We start from the raw sequence: 24,132 nt of genomic DNA, 5'->3' as shown, positions 1-24,132 counted from the left end.
GGTAACAAGGACATGGAATGTGTCCTTAAATATTTTCATTCATGTCCATGTATATTCTTCCAGAATCCTTATTAATCAACAGGTTGCACATCTGTCCCCAGAACAAAGGAGAGGAAAATTGCCCTACTCATGTGCCCAGAGGATGATTGAGTTTGTTCATGGCAGTGCTTTAACTCAAAAAAACATATTCCCCACTCCCCTCAAAATAATTCTCTTAAAGCAAACCATGTCCAATGACTGTGAGCTGACCTCTGCCTGGACCTTGCCAAAAGCATTATGAGCTTCACAGATGTACAGTCCCTGGTCTTCTGGGGTCACATCTGAAAGGGAAGAAAGCCATTTTAAGTAATAATACATAAAATTCCTAAGCTTACCAGATAAATGATCCTTAGTTATGGGGGAATAGATCGCTATACAGAAAAGGAAAAAAGGAAAGGAAAAGGAAGGAGAAAGGAAAGGGAAGAAATGAAGCAGGGGGAGAAGAAAAGAAGGAAGAGAAGGAGGGAAGAAAGGAAGAAAGGAAAGGGGAAAGGCAAGGAAAGAAGAAGCAAAAAGGAAGAAAGAGAGGGAAAAGACAGAAGGGAGAGAGAGAGGAAGATAGGAAGGGAAAGAGGGAAGGAGAAAGGAAAGAAGAAAAAAAGAAGAAAATGAGGGGGGGAGAGAAGGAAGAAAAAAAGAAAAGAAGGAAGGAAATAATAATTGATTAAAATCTACTATATGCCAGGACTGTACTAAACACTTTATTAATATCTCATTTGATCCTCACAACAATCCTGGGAAGTAGGTGCTAATATTCATCTCATCTGAAGCAGGCAGGTTAAGTGACTTGCCCAGAGTCACACAATAAGCATCTGAGGGCTTATTGCACCATTTAACTTTCCAGGAGTTTTTCTGAAAAAGATCTGGAGGTTGTACTGACCTACAAGCTCAGTAAGAGTCAGCAAGATGAGGTAGAAGCCCCCAAAGTTAAGGTGACAAATCCCATTGTGCCTAGCAAGCCTTGGATGGTCAAGGATGACCAAATGAACAATTGGACTATTCCTTAGGAGGGAGGTGCTCACCCTTCTCTTCTGTTTTTTTTTTTTTTTTTTTCCACATCACATCTGGAGCATAGTATCCCAGAACTTAGGAAAGGACATTGATAAACTGGTGGATGCCCAGAGGAAGGAAACCAGGATAATGAAGAGCCTTGAGGCTATGTCACAGGAGGATCAGTTTAAAGACATGGAAATGTATAGTCTGGGGAAGAGAAGACTTAAGGAAGCATCTTGAAGTGTTTATTGTGTTCTCCTGGGAAATAAGAATAAAACTCATTCTGTTTGGTTCCTAAAGGTAGAAACAGGAGCAATAAGTGTACATCCCAAAGAGGCAAATTTAGGTTTGATATGAGGAAAAGCTTCCTAACAATGAGAGCTATCCAAAAGTAAAATGGGCTGTCGAAAGATGGGATAGGTTCCCCTTCATAAGAGGCCTTGAGCAGAGGCTAAGAGTCTCCTTTTTGGTCTGTCTCAAGGAAAGATTCCCATCATGTATGGCTTAGGCTAGTGGACCACTGAGATCCCTTCCAACCCTCCAACTCTGTGATGGGAGAGACTGACCAAAAACAAGAGGACAGACCACAGACACATACCTGAGCTGAGTAAAATGGAAGCCTGGATGAAAACAAGATGGCAGAACAAAACAAAACAAAACAAAACAAAAAAAGAAAACACCGCAAAAGTTAGAGATAACATAAAAAGAGTGTCCATTTTTCATAGCAAGAGGCAGTTAAAAGTAGTGTTTAGAGTGGATGTTTTTCTTTTTTTTCTTTTTCTTTTTTTATTTTTTTATTATAGCTTTTTATTTACAAGATATATGCATGGGTAATTTTTCAGTATTGACAGTAGCAAAACCTTTTGTTCTAATTTTTCCCCCTCTTCCCCCTATACTCTCCCCCAGATGGCAGGTAGACCAATACATGTTAAATATGTTAAAGTATTTGTTAAATACAATATATGTATACATGTCCATACAGTTATTTTGCTATACAAAAAGAATTGGACTTTGAAATAGTGTACAATTAACCTGTGAAGGAAATAAAAAGGCAAGCAGACAAAAATAGAGGGATTAGGAATTCTATGTAGTGGTTCACACTCATTTCCCAGAGTTCTTTCGCTGGGTGTAGCTGGTTCTACTCATTACTGTTCTATTGGAGCTGATTTGTTTCATCTTATTGTTGAAAAGGGCCATGTCCATCAGAATTGATCATCATATAGTATTATTGTTGAAGTATATAATGATCTCCTGGTCTTCCTCATTTCTAGAGTGGGTGTTTTTCAAGTAAGACCCTTTTTTAAAAGAGGCTTATAGTATTTAACATTCTTGAGTCTTATGTATGTCTTTTAAGGAGAAACTAAATGGGATTAGGTACTACTAAGTATCAGATCTGAATTCAAGAAGACCTGAGTTCAAACTGGTCTCAGACATTAATTAGCTGGGTGACCCTGGACAAGTCACTTAACCCTATTTGCCTCAGTTTCTCAACTTGTAAAATGAGCTGAAGAAGGAAATGGCAAAACATTCCAGTATCTTTGCCAAGAAAACCTCTCTTCTCCAGTTCAAACAGAATTGAAATGAGTGAATAATAATGTCTATGAAATCCTACAGAATGCTAAGCATCATACTAAGTGCTGATAGAGGAGATGGGATAGAAGGCATACAAAGTAGTTAAAAATGAGGTCCTGCCCTCAAAGAGTTCCCAATCTAAAGAGAAATAAGAAACAACACAATTTGTATTCCTCCAGTCCAAATAGACACTATTATTCTTTTTCCCACCTCAGAGTATACTGCTATAGATTTCAGCTAACATGTTTCTGATAGCTATCTATGCAAATAAAGATAATAATAGAACCTACTTCCCAGGGTTGTTATACGGATCAAATGAAATAATAAATAATAAGTGCTTAGCATAGTATCGGGCACATAGCCAGTCTACATAAATATTAGTCATTATTATTATTTGTGTGTGTATGTTTCTGTTTATACAGTTTTTCCCATACCACGCTCCCTATATTCTTCCGGACTCTTGATGCTACAACATCAAGTCCAGCTAAGAGTGGGAGATTGGGATCTGGGAACTAGATTTCCTGTTATCTTGGGACACAAATAGAAACCTTGAGCTTGTCCTAAAACAGTGGTCCATGAATTTGTTTTTGGAACATTTGGATAATTGTCTTCTCATATAATTAGTTTCATTTGTTATCCCATGTGTTCTATTTTATACATTTACAAACATTAGCCTCAGGAGGGGCCCATGAGCTTCACCAGACTTCCCTAGGGGCCCATAACACCAAAAAAGTTAGGAAACCTGCTCTAAATTCTCTTACTGTCCAGGAGCAGCACCCCTGTCTCCTGTTGTCTGTCCCGGCCACCCTCCATGGCATGGGCTGGCACTGGTTTTCCATCTGCCCGGGCCCAGGTGATTCTCACGCTAGGGCTCCCCTCTGCGCGGCATGCCAGGATAGTATTCTTCCCCATCTCCACCGCCATGTTCCGGGAGGACTCTACCAGTCGAGGAGCATCTGAAAGGAGGAAATTAGAATCATTCAGCTCATAAGAGAAATGGAACCACCCTCAATCCAGGCCTTTCTGTCCTGGGCCTCAGAATTGGCCTTTTAAACTTTCACAGCCTCACCCTAAAGAAAAATAAAAATTACAAAGAGAATAACTTCTCCCACCCACAATTTAATTAAATGGCTTAAGAGCTCAAACCTGAACTTGGCCCTAGTCCATTCCATTGTGATCATAATAAGTACATATAAGGATGAGCCTGTAGCTGAAAACAAAGCATTCCTAGGAGCTGTCCCATGAGTAGTCTGCCAGACTGTGGTGGGCCTTGGTTTGCCCTATCTGTGTAGTAGGGGCTCTGCTATCTCCCTTGCTTATCTGGGTCCTCAAAGGGAATACATTACTGTGTCTCAAAGTGTTAGAAACCCTTGGATTCAAAGGCATTTTAGCAGTTCCAAATATGATCATTACATAATTGTTGGCTAGATCTCCCACATTCAGTAAGGGATCACAGAAGGGCTTGGGGCCTAACCCCACAGCCTCAACTTTCTTGGTTTCAGAAATGGCAACAGCTGCACCCACCTCATCATCTCCTCTGAAGGAAGCTTCCCTCATCCTGACCCCATTGGTCCAGAGATACTTCCTCTCTCCTCAGCACACTTCCCTCTAGCTCTCAAGTTTGACCCCACCCAATACCTAACTTTGACCCTGAACTTCCTCTTACTGGACAGCCTTGCCAGACCAAGCCAGAGGAGGGAAGAGGTGATGGCTTACAAAGGGGTAGGGACTGGCAGGTCTCATGACCTGCTCTATGGCCGAGCCGAATCTCATCTAAATCTAGTGCCCTCCCAACCACGCTGTCTCAGGGCGTGAAATCATAGAACATGCTAAGATAGAATCATAGAGTGTTGGAACTGGAGAATAACTTAGACTATTCACTTAAAACCCCTTATTTTTAAACAGATAAACTGAGAGGCTTAGTGACCCCAATTCAGCCCCCTGCTGAGCAAATCTGCTGTTCCCATCTACAGACCAGGCTGGAATGAGCACTCAAAGGCTGCCCTACCCTCCAAAAGTGGGTATGACTTTGAAGATAATAGAACCCCACAAACTGTTATCCCAAAACCTCCAGAAGCCCCAATTGGGGAATGTATTCTAACCTGACACTGCCTCTAGGAATCATGTAGAAGATATAAATCCTCTTTGAACTAACTTTAAACCCCCAAAGTCTCAGATTTTACCCCATGGATGGGGACCTCTCATCACTCTCCCTTTTTTGCTGGAAAACTCCCAACAGCCTCTCAAATCAAGAAATTAAAATTCTTTCTGGCTGAAGGGATTAGGAAATCTCCTAAATATATGTAAATGACACTCAGAAAATCATTGCAATTGGGCATATCCCATTCCTCTCTCTTTTGTTCTGACACCCCACATATACTTTCCATTTCCCTTAATACAGAATATAAATTCCTTGAGGGTAGAGATTATCCTGCTTGTTTGTATTTCTGAGTTCTTTGATAGTTTCAGTTGTGTATGACTCTTTGTCAACCGTTTTCTTGGCAAAGACATTTAATCTAATATTATGGAATGTGATATTAGCCCCCATTTCCTCATCTACCCAATGAGGAAAATGGATTAGACGGCCTTCAAAGACCCTTTTGACTCTGGTTTAGGATTCTATGACCCCATTTTCTTTTTCTTTTTTTTATTAAAGCTTTTTATTTTTCAAAACATATGCATGGACAATTCTTCAACATTAGCTCTTGCAAAACCCTGTGTTTCAATTTCCCTCCCTTTGCCCGTGCCCTCTCCTTAGATGGCAAGTAGTCCAGTATATGTTAAACATGGTAGAAATAAATGTTAAATCCAATATGTGCATACATATTTATACAATTATCATGCTGCACAAGAGAAAAAGTGAAGCAAAATAAAATGCAAGCAAACAACAACAAAAAGAGTGGAAATGCTAGGTTGTGAACCACAATCAGTTCCCACAATCCTCTCTCTGGGTGTAGCTGGCTCTCTTCATTACTGAACAATTAGAACTTGTTTGAATCATCTCATTGTTGAAGAGAGCCACGTCCATCAGAATTGATCATCGTACAATCTTCTTGTTGCCATGTATAATGATCTCCTGGCTCTGCTCATTTCACTTAGCATCAGTTCATGTAAATATAGCTCCATTTTCTTGGCAAAGACGTTTAATGTGATATTATAGAAATATAACAGCCTCCCATTTCCTCATCTACACAATGAGGGAGCTGCACTAGATGGTCTTCAAAAACCTTTTTGACTCTGGGTCTAGGATTCTATGACATTAAGTGATTCCATGTTCCTCCTCTCCCTCTGGACTCAAGATAAGGAAGAAATAGAAATTAGAGGGGCCTCAGCCCAGAGTCCCAGAAAGTTTACCCTATTTCCATGCCCCAGTTCTCTGAAATCTCTCCCATTGCTACAATTTCTCTATCTAGAGATCCTAAGGCAGCTCAGAAAGTTTTCTCCAAATGCTTCATCTTAGGTTTCCTGTAGCAGGAAGTAAGTTGAGTATTAACTAGGGGGCAGGATGATTTATAAATCATCTCAGACATACAAATAAGAAAGAGGAGTAACCAGCCCTCACCCTCTATCTTTTAAGCTTCATTCCCCACTGTTCTCCCCAATACTGTTTGCTCTAACCAAATTGGTCTCCTGGTCCTCAGACATGCATATATGCCATTTCTACTTCTCTACTGTCAACCTTTGCTCTTCAAGGGGGAATTCAGTCCAGAGAATTGTGGAAGTCAAGAAGACAAGGGTTCAAATCCTAGCTCAGGCACTTTCTGGCTATATATGAACCTGAACAAGTCATCGTTTCCTTATCTGCTAAAGGAGAATGTAAAGACCGTGTTAGCACCCTGAATACCTCAGAATCAACCAGAGTCAGGATAAGCAAAAGTCCTTGATCTTTATTCTTGGTCTTTAGGGGTAGAAGTGAATTGAATGGACGCAGAATCTCCACAACCTCTTCTCTTTGTCTCCCGCCCAGAAGTGACACTGGCTAATCTTACTCCACCCCCTATCCCTCCTACGATTCTCTGTATACACCAGTTATCGAGCCAGCACAAAATAGTGGGAAGGGCCATTTTCCAAGCATATGCTAATAAGTATTGTCCAATTGGTAATAGGATATCTTCTTCCTTCATCTTAACTTCTAGGGCACCTAAATAAAACCAAACACACACTCCCTCTGCTTCCCACTGCTCATTTTATAGATCAGGAAACTGGAGTTCTGAGACAATCCAATACTACTCAGTAGCAGAACTGAGACTTGAATCCAAGTCATGTGATGGAATATAACATCAAGCATTCTTTCTAGCACTCTCTTTTGGATCTCTGTTGAATGTATGAACCTTGTATCTACCCAACTAGTTTTTATGATAGCAGAGACCACGACAACTTCTCTGGATATTCTGTTTCATCCAGCACAAGGCAAATATTTAATAAATATTTCCTGAATAAATGTTCATTAGCAATGATGGCGCCCAGCCTTTGTCTAAGGTTGAAGCTGTTATGTCTATTCTTAGGAACCATGATGACCTCCATTAGGGAACAAGCTGACATCCAAAGGACAATGCAATTTCCAATCTACAATGAAGGGCTGTGATGGGTTGGGGGGAGAGAGGGCAGGAGCAGCCCAGTCTTAGGAAGGCAGTCAGAGGGACTGTCTAGGCCCCCATTGACCCCAATCTGGCCCTAAAACTGAATGGAGCTAACATATGCAACTGCTTATTTAGGGGAAGGGTGAGATACTTGAAGAGAAAGCTCTTTTAGACTCATCAGCTGTTCTACGTTGTTTCAAAGCCATGGGGCCCTTCCACTGGAAGCAAAAAGCTCACTCTTAGAAACAGACATATAAGACACACCCAGTTAGAGAATAAAACAAAATCCAAGTCGTTGAGGTTAAGAAGTAGCTTGGCTAGGCAGACAAGAGTATTGGCCCTGTAGATAGGAACATCTAGGTTCAAATACTGCTATCATTTGTCATTTTTGTAACTGGCCAGAGGCACTTCTGAGTCTCAGTTTCTTTTTATAATAAATAGCGATAATAATACTTAAACAAAATTGTGGGGGAATGTTTTGTAAAGCTGAGTGCTATATAAAATGAGTCATCAATTACATTAATTTTAGAATGGATAGTTCTCCCTAAAAAGACTATTGTGGGAGTTACAGAATGTCTCTGTCCCCTATCCTTATAACTCAGAGAAGGTCTTTACTCCCAGTGAGAACGGTGAGATAAGCAGAGGGCAATCCTGCCCACTTCCAGGGCTGCACTCCCCACAACTTCCCTCTCTGCCTCAGACTAGTTACACCACCTCTTCTAAACAGCTCCATCCTCAACATGTCACATGTTCTCACACAATTATTATGCCAGTATTTTCTTATCCCTAAAGTTAATTCACAAGGAGGCAGAGACCCCAAATCAGCTATTTACCAAGAACTTAGAAACAAACATAAAACATTTCCTTAAAGCAACCTGTTGATACCCCCCATCCAATTACAAGAATGATAAAACACCCACATTTTTCACACTATTACCAGCAGGGGAAATGACCTGATTTTGTTCTCTTTGATTCAGGCAGTTCCAATCCTCCCACAGAAAGATCAACCAATCCACTGTAAAGCTAGTGCCCCAGCTACCTCAGGACCCAGCAACAGCAAAGGATTTGAGTTTGCATACCAGCTCTGTTCTCTATTATATGACCTCTGGATTCCCTGACCATCTAAATCCTAGAATCCCTTTCTAGGTCTGAAGCCCTCCCAATTACCTCAGCAGCCTGAGCCCCAGAAGGGCAGATACCTCTATTAACCAACCCCTTGTAGCATGCTCCCTCTGGAGAAGGGCTTCTCAGGCTGTATGGCAAAGAGGAAGGGGGGGAACTTTAGATTCTCCTTGATTGAGAGTTTTGTTCAAATGGTTATCCCCCTCCTGGGGACTAGGTCTAGCTAGAAGGTCAGTTCTTCCCACATACAAATGAACACACTGATTAATTGGTGCTCATCAGCCCAAGGCTGAGGATGCAATTAACAGAATGAGGAAACTGCATCAGGGGCCCTTTCCTCTTCCCCATCCTCCTGAGGATTTTCTAAGTGAATTACCACCTGGGATCTCTCTGCTAAGAAACTCAAAAGTGAAGCTGTCCTTCCTCTCCTCTCTTCCTACTCTCATCAGAGACCATATGGGCTTATGATTAAAGCACTGGACACAAAGCAAAGATCTGGGTTTTAGTGCCAACTACTCTCCTATCTCCAATCATTTCATATCTCTTCATCTCCATTTTTAATAATAACAGCTAATACCTTTTAGCATTGGAGAGTCATGAACTAATATATATATATATATATATATATATATATATATATATATATATATATATATATATATATATATACACACACACACACACACACACACACACACACACGTGTGTGTGTGTGTGTGTGTATAAAATCTCATTTGATCTTCACAAAACCCTATAAATCAAATACCAGTATTATCATTTTACAGACAAGGAACCTGAGAATGAGACAGGTTAAGCCTAATAGCTATTAGGCAATATTTGAACCCAGCTCTTCTTCCCCCCAAGACCATCACTCAATCTCCATAATGCCATACTGCTTCCATATACAAAATGAATTGTACATCTTTTCCCACTGGTCAAATGTGGCAGCTAGCTTCAGAATACAGAAGACCTATAAGATCTATTCTTACACCTTACTGGCTGTATGATCCTAATCAGCTCACTTAACTTCAGTGCCATGGACAACTTTCTGTAGATGCCATTATGCCTTGGTAAAGAACTTTTCCTTACTGAAAATTCTCTGCCTTAATGAAATGACAGGTTGTGGTCCAACCACCACAAATTTAACATCCATCTCCCTAAGTACTTATCAATGCATTTTCATGCAATGCAGGGCATGAACATTAGGACTTTGTGGAGGGACCATAGCCTTTGAGGCACTCTGCCCTGCCCTGCCTTCCTCCTCTCTTGTGCTCTGACTGCCTTCTGACTATCTCAGGGCCACACCAAGATCAGAGCCCCTGAACCCAGGGAGTAGCAGACGGTTCCCTGCAGGTCCCCTCCCAGGCTTTATCCTGAGTGTTGTCTAGTTGGGGACAGAGAGGAAAAATAGAGGAAAAAAACCTGGAACCCACAAAAGGAGAACACCAGGCCTAATGGTTCTGGCAGACAGAAGTACAGGAATTGCCAAAAGGCATTTCACAGACAAAGATGCCTCATAGGAGAATTAGGTGGGCCACTCCTTCATAGGCAAAACTAGCACTGATCCAAACTCCAGGAGGTTCAATGGAAGAGTTAGGTCAGCTAAAGAAGAGTCCAATGATTAGTGATGAAAGGGCAGTGACTTTCCCCCAAACCCCTGGAAGTAGCTTTAAATAATGCCATAAAACAGTTTCTGGAGCAGCAGAACCCACAAAAGGATGTGCTGAAATAATTTTCCAACCAAAGCTTAGAAGGTTGGCAGAAAAGGTCTGATGCTCCAAGTGAAGCACAATCCAGCACAGAGTGTGCCAAAATTCAGCCCAGATCCTAACAATCCAAGAGCAGACTTTGGGAGCCATTGAATCAGCTGTGGCAGCAACTGCTTCCAGAGCTCTCATCCAACAGATGGTAAGGGGGTGGAACAACTGATTAGAAAGAGAATACAGGGGTTTCTTTATTGGCACAGGGGACAGAACTCTATTGCTTTGCCCATACTCAGATCTGGGTTGCATTCTTGAGTGGTACTGCCAGGGTGAGGAGAAGCGCTAGCACACTAGAGCTTGCTGCCACATTGGAATAGGGACCTTTGTCACAATTCCAGGGCAGAAAAGAATGTTTGTGGTCACTCACAGACTAGAGCACAGGACAGAAAAATAGTAAACACCTCTTCTTAGATCATACCACCTTGGAATAACTGAAAATCTACAAGTCCTTAGAATTATCTCTGAAAATAGCTTCACAGAACCCCTGAAGCCTGGAAAGATGTGCCCACCATCCTGGAAGCAAAACCCTATTTTTAACAAAGAATTAAAAGTCAAGAAATAGACTGAGAAAATGAGCACGCAACAGAAAAAAACCTGACCAAAGAAAGTTGACAAGGAAGATCAAAACACAGTCAAAAGAAGATAAAGTCAAAGTTCCTATAATCAAAATCTAAAAAAAAAAAAAAAAATGAAATGCCTCAGGTCATGGAAGAGCTCAAAAAGGGTCCATTAATTAAGAAAGGTAGAGAAAAAATGGAAAGAGAAATGAGAATGATGCAAGACAATCACGAAAAAAGAAGTCAACAGCTTAATAAAGGAAACAAAAAAATACTGAAGAAAATAAAACCTTATAAAACAGACTAGGCTAAATGGTAAAAAGAGATACAAGAAGCCAATGAGGAGAAGAATGAATTAAAAATTAAAATTGGCCAAATAGGAAAAGAGGTACAAAAACTTACTGAAGAAAGGAAGTCTTTAAAAAGTAGAATGGACCAAATGGAAAGGGAGGTACAAAAGTTCATTGAAAAAAAAAATTCCTTAAAAATTAGAATTGACAAACAGAAACTAATGACTTTATAGAAATCAAAAAACAATAAAACAAAACCAAAAAAGTACAAAAATAGGAGACAATGTGAAATATTTCATTGGGAAAAAAAAAAACAACTAACTTGGAAAATTGTTCCAGAAGAGATAATTTAAAAATCATTGGACTACCTGAAAGTTATGATCAAAAAAGAGCTGAGACAACATTTTTCAAGAAATTACCAAGGAAAACTGCCCTCCTATTCTAAAACCAGAGGATAAAATAGAAATAGAAAAAATCTACCAATCACCTCTGAAAGTGATTCCAAAATGAAAATCCCAGAAGTATTACATCTAAACTCTATAGCTCTCAGGCCAAGGAGAAAACACTGCAAACTATCAGAAAGAAACAATTCAACTATCATTCATTCACAGTCAGGATAACACAAGATTTAGTGGTTTCTACCTTAAAGGATCAAAGGATTTGGAATATATTTCAGAGAGCAAAGGAGCTACATTTACAGCCAAGAGTCACCTACCCAGTAAAACTGAGTGTAATCTATTGGAAGGGGAATGGAAATTCAGTGAAATAGAGGACTTTCAAGTGTTCTTGATGAAAAGATCAGAGCTGAATAGAAAATTTGACTTTTAAATAAGATTCAAGAGAAGCATAAAAAGGTAAGCAGAAAAAGGAGATAATATGGGACTTAATAAAGTTAAACAATTCATATTCCTACATAGGAAGACAATACTTATAACCTATAAAAACTTTCTCATAATTAGGACAATTAGGAGTGTGTGTGTGTATGTGTGTGTGTGTGTGTATGTGTGTGTGTGTATGTGTGTGTGTAGGGAGAGAGAGAGGGAAATAGAGAAAGAGAGAGAGAGAGAGAGAGAGAGAGAGAGAGAGAGAGAGAGAGAGAGAGAGAGAGAGCAAATGAGTTGAATATGAAAGGGTGATATCTAAAAAAATAAAATTAAGGGGGGGAAAAAAGAAATGTACTGGGAGAAAGGAAAAGGTAGAATGTGTTAAATTATTGCACATAAAATGGGCAAGGAAAAGCTTCTACAATGAAGGGGAAGATAAAGAGATGGGGGAGAGTGATTAAATCTTACTCTTCTCAAAGTTGACAAAAAAATTGATGACATAACACTCAATAGACATAGAAATCTATCTTATCTACAGGAAAATAGGAAGGAAAAAGGAATAAGAGAAAGAAGGGGGTGTGATAGAAGAGAGGGCAGGTTGGGGGAAGAGATAGTCGGAAGCAAAACACTTTTGATGGGGGACAGGGTGAAAGGGGGAGAAATATAATTAGTAATGATAACTTTGAAAAAAAACTTTGAAACAAGTTTCTCTTATAAAGGCCTCATTTCTTAAATATATAGAGAAATGAATCAAAGGTATAGAAAAAAGAGCCATAGCCCAGTTGATAAATGATCAAAAAATATGAACAGTTTTCAGATGAAGTTATTACCTATAATCATGTGAGAAAAAAATGCTCCAAATCACTAGTGATTGGAGAAATGCAAATTAAAACAATTCCAAGGTACAACCTCATATCTATTAGATTGGTTAATAGGACAGAAAAGGAAAATGATACATGTTAGAAGGAAATGTGGGAAAAATCAGACATTAATGCACTGTTGGTAGAATTGTGAACTGATTCAATCATTCTGTAGAGGAATTTGGAACTATGTCCAAAGGGTTTCAAAAGTAAAGAAAAGAAATCTTTCTCTAGTTAAAATAAAACCAAAAATCACTCTAGTGGCTAATATTTCTTTTCATTGTAGAGCAGGGAAGGAAATAAGCATTAATTGTCAACTATGAGCCAGGCACCCTACTAAACACTTTATAAATATCAGCTTTTCACAATAACCCTGAGAGGTAAGTACAATTATGACTATTTTACAGCTGAAGAAACTGAAGGAGACAGGGTTAAGTGACTTGTCCAAAGTCACACAGCTACTAAGTATCTAAGGTTGCATTTGAACTCAGATTTTCCTAGATCCAAGACAAACAGGTGGAACAATGGACGGAATACCAGGCATGGAGTCAGAATGACCTATGTTCAATCCAGTCTCACACTTACTAGCTTGTGACCTTAACCCTGTTTTCCTCAGTTTCCTCATCTATAAAATAAGATAAAGAAGGAAATGACAAACTTCTGCAGTATCTCTGCAGAGAAAACCCCAACTGGGGTCATAAAGAGTCAGACACAAAGTGAGTGAAAAACAACAATAAGAAACTCCCTGAATTCAGGTCCAGTGTTCTATCTCCTGCCCCACAGAGTTATCTATGATAACAAATTAGACTATGACAATATCCCCATGGGCCACATTCAGTGCAAGGATCCTAGGATTCAGAGCAGAAAGACATCATAGAGATACCTATGATGTGAAATCATTTGCCCAGGGTCATATACAAAGTAAGCATTAATTTCAGGATTCCAGCTCACATGTCCTCACTTTCAATCCTCACTCACAATCAATATAAAGTCTGTCATCTCTCCTACTGTCCCCTTCCAGATAACTTGGGGGGAGGGGGCAGAGCCAAGACAGCAGAGCGTAGATGGGACGTTGACTGAGCTCTTCCTGGCTTCCCTCAGAATCACCATTAGATCAAGCCTCTGAACAGATTTTGGAGCAACAAAACCCATAGTGTAGTGTAACAAATTTCCAGAAGAAGATAACTTGGACAGACTTCAGGAAAGGTCTGTCTCAATTGGACAGGGGGGAGGGACGAGACAGAGCAGGGAGGCCCAGGGTGAGGAGGCCTGGTGCAGGAAATTTAGTGGGAGGCTCTAGCCAAAATTCAGACCAGTCAGTCAGCCGACTAGCTGTGAGATTTCCAACACTACTACAGAAGGCAAATAGCGAACCCCTGAACCCAGCATAACAAGTGGGATTTGGTCAGGCTCATCCAGTGCTGTGGGAAAGCCTACAGCACCAGCCAAGCAGTGTGTGAAGCCCTGTTGCCCTGTAGAGGAAGTTCAGTACAATCTTCCTTGTGCCTCAGGAGCAGACCTCAACCTTTAAAAATGAGCAAAAAAGCAAAAAGAGTTCTGACCATATGTAGCTATTATGGGGACTGGGAAGAACAGAATTCAAACCATGAGGACACCAAGGGCAAAATGCCTCCAGATGAAGTTTCAAAAAAGAATATGAATTGATCTCCAATCTAAAAGGCTTTCTTGGAAGAATTCAAAAAGGATCTTAAAAGAATTAGAAGAAAAATTGGGAAAGGAAACGAGAACTTTGCAGAAGAGTTTGGAAAAGGAAACACACAAATTAATTGAAGAAAACTTCTTAAAAATAGATTTGATGAAATAGAAAAAAGAAAACTTCTTAAAAATAGAATTGTTGAAATGAAAAAAAAATTCAACACACATAAAGTACAATTGGCCCAATATAAAAGGAGGTAAAAAAGTTAACTGAAGAAAATAATTTACTTAAAATTAGAATTGGACAAATACAAGTGAATGACTTAATGAGACATCAAGAATCCATCAAAACCAAAATGTAGTGTTCTTTTTCTAAAATATGGTCGTTCTCTGGGTGCAAGTTTCTTGGGGAGCTTCTGGAGGCAGCCTTAGTTTCAGTTCCAAGTAATAATCACCTCAAATGCAGCCTGGTGTTAAAAGTTTAAATCCTTTATTGTCTCCTTCAAAATAGTCCAGTTAGTTTTCTTAGAGGCCTATCTCCCTCCTTGGTTCCAAGAGCTCTTGCAACTTGTCTTCCAGCTTCAGCTTCCAGCTCTCTCTGAATCTTGGTTCTGAATCTCCTGACTGAATTCTGGCTTTGTCAATCTCCCGAATTGACTTACTCCATTGACTATTGACTGAGGCTCTAACAGCTTCTTATTATATATGATCTCTTAAAGGTGTGAACCTAAAGGTTGATTCCTCTTCCGAGAGTGGGATTGTGGGAGGTGTAACTTTGTGAATCTCCCAGATTTGTGATTTCTAATGTGTGAGTTAATGTGTGGAATCTCAAAGGTGCAAACCCAAGCACACAAGCACTGCTTCTATCAATTCCAGTGAGTTAATACCTTGTTTCAATTTCTGGCTCATAACACCAAAAAATGTAAACTACCTCATTGAAAAAACAACTGACGTGGAAAATAAATCCAGGAGAGACAATCTAAGAATTATTGTACTACCTGAAAACCACAATGAAAAAAAAGAGCCTGGACCACATCTTTCAAGAAATCATTGCAAGAAGGATTCTGGGAAGATGGCAGAGTAGGTTGCTAAATGTCAAGCTCTCCCAATTTCCCCCACAAATAGAACACATTTGTGCCTCAAGGAGAACATGGACTGGTGAAAATCCAAGAAGACTTGGGGAAGAACAGGGATCCTCCTGATACAACTCCACAAGATCTGAAGATAGACCCTGGTCAGGATTAACCTGTCTCTGTCTGAAGTACAAATAACTCTGGGCTAGCTCAACAGAAACACTAAGCAGGGACCCCTGGGCTAGCTGGGTATGGCTGAAGCTTCAGCAGGAACCACAGATACTTTCATTTCCTAAATTGTTTGTCTAGTGGAGGGGTTGAGTCTGGGAAGACAGAGCAAACCTCACCTGATTGGAAATGCCAGGCCCATCTGTGCTGCTAAGATGAAGGCCTGGGTAATTAAGGAACTGGCACATCTGTGAATGCAGAGACAGTGGGGCAGGGGTACTGCTGACTGTGGGCACTTGGTTTGGGGTTTCTGGTCAGAATAAAGACTGAAATTTCAAGCATCATTCCCCTCAACCTTAAGATTAGAGGTGCTTATATGAATAGCTTATATTAAAAAAATGAATTGGCAAAAAAGAAAGAACCCCCATTGAAACATATTATGGGAACAAAGAAGATCAGGATTCATCTTCAGAGAATACTTTAGTAAAAAAAAATCTTCTACCCCAAAGAATAACATGAAATGGCTCCCAGCCCAGAGAGAATTTATCAAACAATTCGAAAAAGAATTCAAAGACCAAATAAGAGACATTGAGGAAAAACTAAAGAAAAAATTAAAACCATTTAAGAAAAACAAGAAGATTATGGGGAAATAACTCTTTGAAAATTAGAATCAGGCAAAGGGAAGCCAACAAAGCTATGAAAGACCAAGAAATAACAAAATAGATTATAAAGAATGAGAAAATAGAACAGAATGTGAAACATCTCATAAGAAAAAAACAACAGATCTAGAGAACAGATCAAGAAGAGAAAATATAAGAATAATTGGACTGCCAGAAAGTTGTGACCAAAAAGAGAATCTTGGCACAATAATTCAGGAAATAATCCTAAAAAAAATTGTCCTGGAGTAATAGAACATAAGAGGAAAGTAGAAATAGAAAAAAATCCACCAACCATCACCTCAAAGAGATCCTTTGTGGAAAAAACATAGGGATATGATTGCCAAATAATTGGTTTCGAAACCTCTAGATCACAGAGAAAATTTTGCAAGAAACAGGAAAAAACAATTCAAATAATCTGAAGCTACAATTAGAATTGTACAAGACTTAACAGAAGCTACAATAAAATACTGCAGGTCTTGGAATCATATCTACAGACAAGCAAAAGAACTAGACTTGTGGCCAAAAATATCATACCCAGAATAATTGTCTATAATTTTCAGTGAGGAAAAAAATGAACATTTAACGAACTTGTAGATTTTCAGGTCTTTCTATCAACCAAACTCAAACTTAACAGAAAATATAAGAACCACTATCAAAGAGCAATTTTAAGGAATTCAACATGGACAAACTGTTTAAGCGTGGACAAACTGTTTTTTTACGTGGAAAATTTATGCTTTATGTTTAAGATTTACATCAAAAATAGGGTAGCTCAAAAGAAAAATTGGCAGAATAAAAGTAAAAATAATTATCATGTTATACAAATGAGATACAGAGGAAGAATAGACACCAAGGCATTGGGGGTGGGGAGGAGGGCTCATAGTTCTAACAACCTACTCACATCGGGAATGGGTGTAATAGGCAACACTACATATATACCACGAAGGGAATAGCACCCTCCAAAATCTATAAAGAAATAAGGGGGTAGGGAGAGGTGGATTGGGAAGCAAAGCGTGAGGAAAGACAAGGATCCCTGTTTGTGGGGAGATTAAGTAAGCCAAGTTATGGAGCAGAATTTAGTGAAAGAGTCAGTAGTGACAGGAAAGACGTGTGTATATGGAATATGTGTATTTGTAACTGTGTGTATGCATGTATATATATCTACACAAATACATCTTTTCTTACAAAATCATCAAGAAAAACTGACCTGATATCCTAGAACCAGAGGGTAAAGTAGCCATTGAAAGAATCCACTCATTACCACTTGAAAGAGACCTCAAAAGGAAAATTCCAAGGAATATTGTAGCTAAATTTCAGAATTATCAGATAGGGTTGTCACCCTCCGTCTCTCTGATAATTTTCAGCAAGTTTGGACATTAAGGACCTGGCTTTGGGACAGCACTTAGAATAAACAAAATAAGGAAGTGGGATAGTCTTTGTGTCATTGGGGACCAGTTGGGAGAATAAGTTAGAGATATAGTTTACCCAACAGAGAGGTCTTTAAAGGTATGGGAACAAAAAAGTAGCAGTATGTTCTCAGATCCTCCTGGAAAGGAAAGGCTTGCACCTCCTGGCTCACTTCAAACATTTACCAGGAGTGGAATTTTTCACTTAGTGTCAGGAAATGGGACACAAGCCCACTACATTCCCTACCCTGGGGTCCCTGCCAAGCTGACAGAAGCGGTCAGTTTTCAGCTGCCACTGTATGGCCAGCAAATTTGATTTCACACCCTTCCTGCCAGGACCTACTGTGCCTATGGGGAACAGGTGTCAGCCCCCATTTTTCTCCAGAAAGTGTTGGGCCATCTCCAGGAGTGAAAAAAGAGCTCCCTTTTCCCATCAGAAAGCATTCTCTGTTTTCCCGCTGGCCCTAAAGCCATATAGCACCTGTTTCTTCCTCTCTGACCCCAGAAACCTCACAGTGAAATCTGCCCCAGAAGATCAGGCCCACTGCTTCCATGCTGCACCAAGCCCTCCACGAGGCAGTTCAATGAACACCTCTTTGAGAGTCAACATCCTAGATCATAGGATTTAGGATCATACATCTGGGCTGGAAGAAACGTCAGAAATGAACCTTTTTATATCATAGGAAATGGACTGAAAAAGGTTAGATGACTTGACTAAAATCATCCATAATAAATGTTATTGATCAAGGCAGTAAGCCTCACAGACAGAATTTGTTCTGTTTTGCTTTTATAGTTTGCTGACTCCAGAGTTGATAGGCTTCATCTGTAATATCACTGAGTGTCTTGTAAGCTATAACATGCTGTTTGTGAGATACTGTTACTACGACGATTTGGGGCATAAGGACCACATGCTATAGTAGAAAGCATACAGAGGCAGTTAGGTGATACAGTCGCTAGATAGCTGGACTAGAGTTCAAATCCTGACTCAGATAATGACTAGCTATGGTACCAGGAGTGACTCTCTCTCTCAGTCTCAGTTTCACAAGGTGTAAAATGAAGATATTTTGCTCCTAAGGTTGATCACTTTTTTTTAAAAATTGTGACTGTTATTACATAAGTGGCTTTGAAAATGTTACATCATCTCACTAAACCTGTTTCCTCGTTGCTTAAAAAGAAGAACTGAGTTAAGGAATCTCTAAGGTCCCTGTTAGGTCTCAATCCTATGGCCTTCTCACTTGCAGCCACTTACTGGAGCCAGGGGAATACTGGAGCAATCTCAAACCTACTCCAGAGAGCTGATTGTTAAAATTTCAGTGTGAGCATTTACAACTCAAAAATAAACAAATGCTACAAATGAGGGCTTGATTGTTTAGAGAAAATGATGGAAAAATTGTTAATAATGTATATTAATTAAACACTTAAAAGCATGTCATGGGTACATTTTTTCCCTGAAGAACTGTTATCAAACATTTCCAACATACCCCTAGCTGGGACTCTATATTACTAGTATCAAAGATCCCTGATTAGATGCCAGCATTATCATCCCATTCCTCATTCATTCATTCATTGTTTACTGAAGAAGCAGGGCAGTATGACAATAATTATTCTTATTTACATTCTTATTTATTATTTATTATTCTTATTTACATTTATTTATTTACATAGTACTTTGAGGTCTATAAAGCACAATAAACAAGTTATCTTATTTGGACATCACAACAACTCTGCGACATGGGCACTGCCAGGCATTATCCTCATCTGCAGATTTAAAAAACTGAGACAGGTAGAAGTTGCATTTGGGAATCATAGCTTGAGAAGCTGGCCTGCCTTATAACACAGGCTCTGCAAATTAACTGAAAGAATTAAGGGGAAAATAAGCATTGCTTTATTTTACAGAAAATTATGCTGGGGGTAAGGGTAGAGAGACCTGTTCAGAACATAAAAGCATTTAGAAGCTACTTAAGTCTCCTTATTAAGAAAGAGTGCTAAACATCGGGAAGTGTTTGTAGCAAGAAATAAGCCAGAGATTCCTAGTTTCTCTTTTCCTTTCCTTTAAAATGCAAGATTATTTTAGAAAATAAAATGTTGCTATGGAAAGTTTACCAATGTGCTTCTGATCATTTTTGTTAAAGACAACAAAATTCAAAGGTCACCAATCTTATGCATTCTGAGCAGTTCTAAATATCTCATCCAAGGCACACAGTAAGTGTCTGAGGAAGGATTTAAACAAAGATTTTTCCAACTTCCATAAGGATATAGAAACAACTAATACAGGGTTCCCATTTTATTTGAAGGATTTTTTTATCTATTAGGAGAAACAAATACACAAGCATATAATGAAGAATAGATTGGGATGAGTAATTAAGGAGTAAACACTATTCTATAGAGGTGCAGAGAAGAGACAGAGTTCAGGATGAGAGAGACTAAGAGACACAAAGACAGAAACAATATACACATTTCATGAAATATATTACATGATTAAACATGCAAAACACACATATACACATACAAAGAAAAAAGAGAAGGAGAGAGAGAAAGGTGGAAATAGAGATGGAGAAGAGGTGAAATTCGACAGAAAAAGAGAAAAGGAAAGAGAGAGAAGGAAGAAGAGGAGGAAGAAAAGGACAGGTAGGGAAAGAAACATACAGAGAGAAATAGAGACCAAAAGAGACAGAGGGAAACAGGCAGAGAGCGACAGAGACAGAGAAACAGAGAGAAAAGCAGAGACAGAGACAAAGACAGAGAGAGAGATAGAGACAGAGAGAGAAACAGAGACAGAGAGAGATACAGAGACAGAGAAACTGGGAAAGACAGACCCAGAGAGAAACAGAGACAAAGAGACAGAAAGAATCAGAGAGATAGAGAGATTGAAACAGAGATAGAGACATAGACACAGAGACAGACACACACACAGAGACAGAGACAGACAGAGAGATACAGAGACAGAGACAGAAACAGAAAGACACAGAGAGACACACACAGAGAAAGAAAGAGAGAGAGAGCTAGAGAGACAGAGAGATTGAGATAGAGACAGAGACTAGACACAGAGAGGGACTGAGACCCAGAGAAAGAGAAACAGAGACAGAGAGATTGAGATAGAGACAGAGAGAGACACAGTGACAGAGAGAGAAACAGATTGAGAGAGAGAAAAATACAGAAAGGCGGGGCGAGGAGACTCTAACTCAGATCCTCCCTCTTAATAATATTAATAATTGGTAACTTTAATTAAGGGCTTTTCAGCTTGCAAAGTACTTCACATGTTACCTCATTTAATCCTTACAACCTCCTAGGAGGTAAGTGCTTTTATTATTCTCCTATTACAGAAAATAGAACCAAAGCAGAGATCAGATGGCTATTCCAGGGTCACACATTTGGTGAGTGTCCAAGGCTGGATTTGAACTCAGGTCTTCCCAAGCCAAGTCTGGTGTGCTCTCATACCTTACCACTCTGTGTTGAAGCTCCCTCGAGTGCTCCAGCTTTCATGGATCATTGTCTCCTCTGTGCTTCAGAGCCCTCATGATCCGACTCACTACATCAAGTACTCAGTTATTTTGGCCTTGAATTACTTTCTGATTGTTTCATGTGATATATCCATTTTTCCCCACGACTAAATCTTTTCCTTCTGTGACTCCCAGGGCCTAATATACTCAGAGATAAGCACTTACTGGAGGTAGCACTGCACAACGCAAAGAGCCCTAGATGGGGAGTCAAAAGACCTGAGTTCGAATCCCAACCCTGCTGTTATGGGTGTGCCCCAGCACACTTCACTTCCCCTCTCTCACCGTTTGCCCATTTGGGTTGGGTGACCTCTTAGGGTCTAGTTTAGTGCTGCCTGAGTAGGGTCCATTGTTTAATCCAAGCCTTCTTAATCTCTTTCCACTTGTGAGACCTTTTCACCTGGGGAGGTTTTACTGGACCCCATCTCGAATCTGAGCTGAGCTGTTTCTGGCAGCATTCATGCTTGAGCAGTGCAGAGCGAATGTGTTGGGTGCTCAGAACAAAGGCTGCAATGATGTCATGCAAGGCCACATGGGCAAGCGCTGCCAGAAATACCTCGGATTCATTACAGGTTGGATTTTGAATTAATTTATTGGTCCTTCTTTTAGAAATCTTTGTTTGTTGCCAAATTCTTCATGACCCCCACATTCAGTTACATGACCCCATGTGGGGTCTGTTTAGCAGTTTAAGAAGTTTTGTTCTAATTTAATATATCCTGAGGTCCCTTCCAGGCCTGAAATTATATGATTCAGTCTTATTCAAATACTTCAGTAATGGTCATTCACAGGACTGGGGTGGGAGGTGGTCTTTTTGCAAGGTGAGATCACAGTTCATGATTCTATGGATACTGAATAAATCAATCCAGCAGAAACAATGACTGCCATTAACCCAGTCGGTCTAACCACTGAACTCCCTTGCTGTTCAGTAACCTGCTCATTCCAGTTATGTATATGTTCCAGACCTTTCATCTTTCGTGATGAAAGTAGCCAGCAGCCCAAAAGAAATTTTGGCTTAACATTTCTATTCATCTGTCCTACGGTTGGTACAGTTGGCTCAGCGTGTGGCTGAGTCTCCAACGCTCTCAGTCCAATGCCCAGCAGGATGGGACGGATGTTTGCTCTCCTTGCTCAGCCCATCTATAACGAAAAGGGCTGGAGAAGGCGGATGGGGCTTGGTTGGGGATGAGTAGAGAGAAGAAAAAGGGAGAAAAGGGACTACAGGGAAGAGACTTACGTCCAACCTCCAGCTTGATGTCAGCTGATGCTGCTCCCAGCTCATTCACTGCCTTGCACATATAGTTGCCTGCATCTCTCTCCTGGACTTCTTGGATCCGCAGAATTCCAGTATGAGCCACCTCGGGAGCCAGGATCATTTCCCGGCCTCCTGGGCCCCAGTGTAGGAAAGGATGGGAGAAGATAGTAGGTTAGAGAAAATGGTCAAATGGGGATCATGTAGAGATCAGGATTTGCTTGAAGCAAATGGCTCCCCTTCTCTCATCCTAAGCTTCCCTGTACATTATCTTGAGGGAAATGTCTTCTATGAGTAGAAAAAAATCTACAGAAAATATGAGGAGGTAAAAAGCCCAAAGTTCTATTCTTTATTTTCTCTCTCCCTGCATCCCCTTCTCCAAACCCTCATCATACACATATTTCAATATCAAGACCAAATTAGAAGAGTAGTTTTCTTCTAGGGTAGTCCCCAGGCTCCAGTGTAAAATCCCAAAGGGACTCCAGGGCTCACCCAAAGACCCAGAAATATCGCCAGTTTCTCAGAATCTGTGAACATGGTTGGGAATTCCAGAGTAACTCATCTAGTCTCCTCTCCCCACCTCTCCATGCAACTCCCAACTTCCACTTCTGCTGTGACCTTATTCCTTTCTTTTCCTTGTGTCTCTCATTTGAAACTGGCAGTCATGAGGAGAGAGAATAATTGGGTTTGGTTGATTCTCTAAATCCACACAGAACTTCAGAGGCTAAATTAAGGCACCTGTATTTGTGCAGAAGCCCTTCTATCCAATTGCCTTTTGATGTTCTCCAAGGAGGGAACAGCCTCCCCCAGGCAGCCCATTCTCCATGGATACAGCTGTGATTGTTAGACAACTTCGCCTTATGGCAAGCCTAAGTCCAATTCTGCAACTTCTAACTCATACTCTTGGCTCCACACTGAGGACAAGTATCATAAGACTAATCTTTCTATATGGTAATCCTTCAGATGCTAGGAAATAGCTCCGGTCCCCATGTTTTCTCTTCTCAAGATTCAACATTCTCATTACTTTCACCTTCTTTTGGATAAGAAGTTCTTTTGGAAGTAAAGAGGAGCTTCTTCCCAAATCTATCTGGGGCCATTTTCCTTGACTTAACTAGAGCTTTCTTCCCCTTTTGTTCACCCCCAACTTTAGACTCATTGTCAGAAGCTGTGTCCTTTCCACCACCCACCTCTGTACCAGATGACTCGGGGTGGAGGGACCCCAGATGCCTTGCACTCCAGCACTGCCTCCTCCCCAACTGGAGCCCGTACCACACGTCTCAGGGCAGAGACAGATGGAGGATCTGGGGAGAGAGAAGAATTCTTGTTACCAACTTTCCTCAAAAGGAACGAGAGTCTTGAGAGGAACAGGGGAGGACCCCCAAAAAACTGATTTCCTCATCCCTTAAAAGCTCAGTCTTTCCTCTCAACTAAGGAAGAATCACCTGGGAAGAGATATGAGCTGCTATGATGTTAAAGCTCAATTCACTCCAATTGGGAAAAACTTCACGCTTGTATCCTCCCACCCCATGATGGAGAAGACAAGCTCTGAGACTAATACCTGTGTGAAAGAGTGTAACGATCTGCTCATCTGTGCCAACTTCATTGGTGGCCTGGCAGCTGTAATTCCCAGCATCCTCTGGGGCCACACTCTGAATGATCAGAGTACCCTGGTCATCCACAAAGAACCTGAAGTCAAAACAAAAAGGGCAGAGGATGGGAAGCGCAGAGGGAGGGAGAGAAGGAAGATGACATATGGGGTAGGAGGATGTGCTCAGCAGGTCTATCCATCCTAATCTCTGCTCCTCCTTCTTCACCTTCTCCAGAGGT

General features: G+C 40.3%; 1 protein-coding gene across 1 annotated transcript in view; it reads right to left on the bottom strand.

Moving 5' to 3' along the window:
* HMCN2 (hemicentin 2) overlaps positions 1-24,132 on the bottom strand; it is a 185,863-nt gene that overhangs the window by 119,756 nt on the left and 41,975 nt on the right. Inside the window, 6 exon segments of the mRNA XM_051980197.1 lie at positions 226-249; positions 252-320; positions 3,366-3,560; positions 22,291-22,440; positions 23,493-23,606; positions 23,864-23,991. Coding sequence (XP_051836157.1) covers positions 226-249; positions 252-320; positions 3,366-3,560; positions 22,291-22,440; positions 23,493-23,606; positions 23,864-23,991 — 680 coding nt within the window.

Source organism: Antechinus flavipes, chromosome 2 (genome assembly GCF_016432865.1).
Source record: "Antechinus flavipes isolate AdamAnt ecotype Samford, QLD, Australia chromosome 2, AdamAnt_v2, whole genome shotgun sequence".
In the NCBI taxonomy this organism is placed as follows: domain Eukaryota; kingdom Metazoa; phylum Chordata; class Mammalia; order Dasyuromorphia; family Dasyuridae; genus Antechinus; species Antechinus flavipes.
Note: the sequence above shows the minus strand (reverse complement) of the source record. Positions and strands in the feature narration are given on the sequence as shown.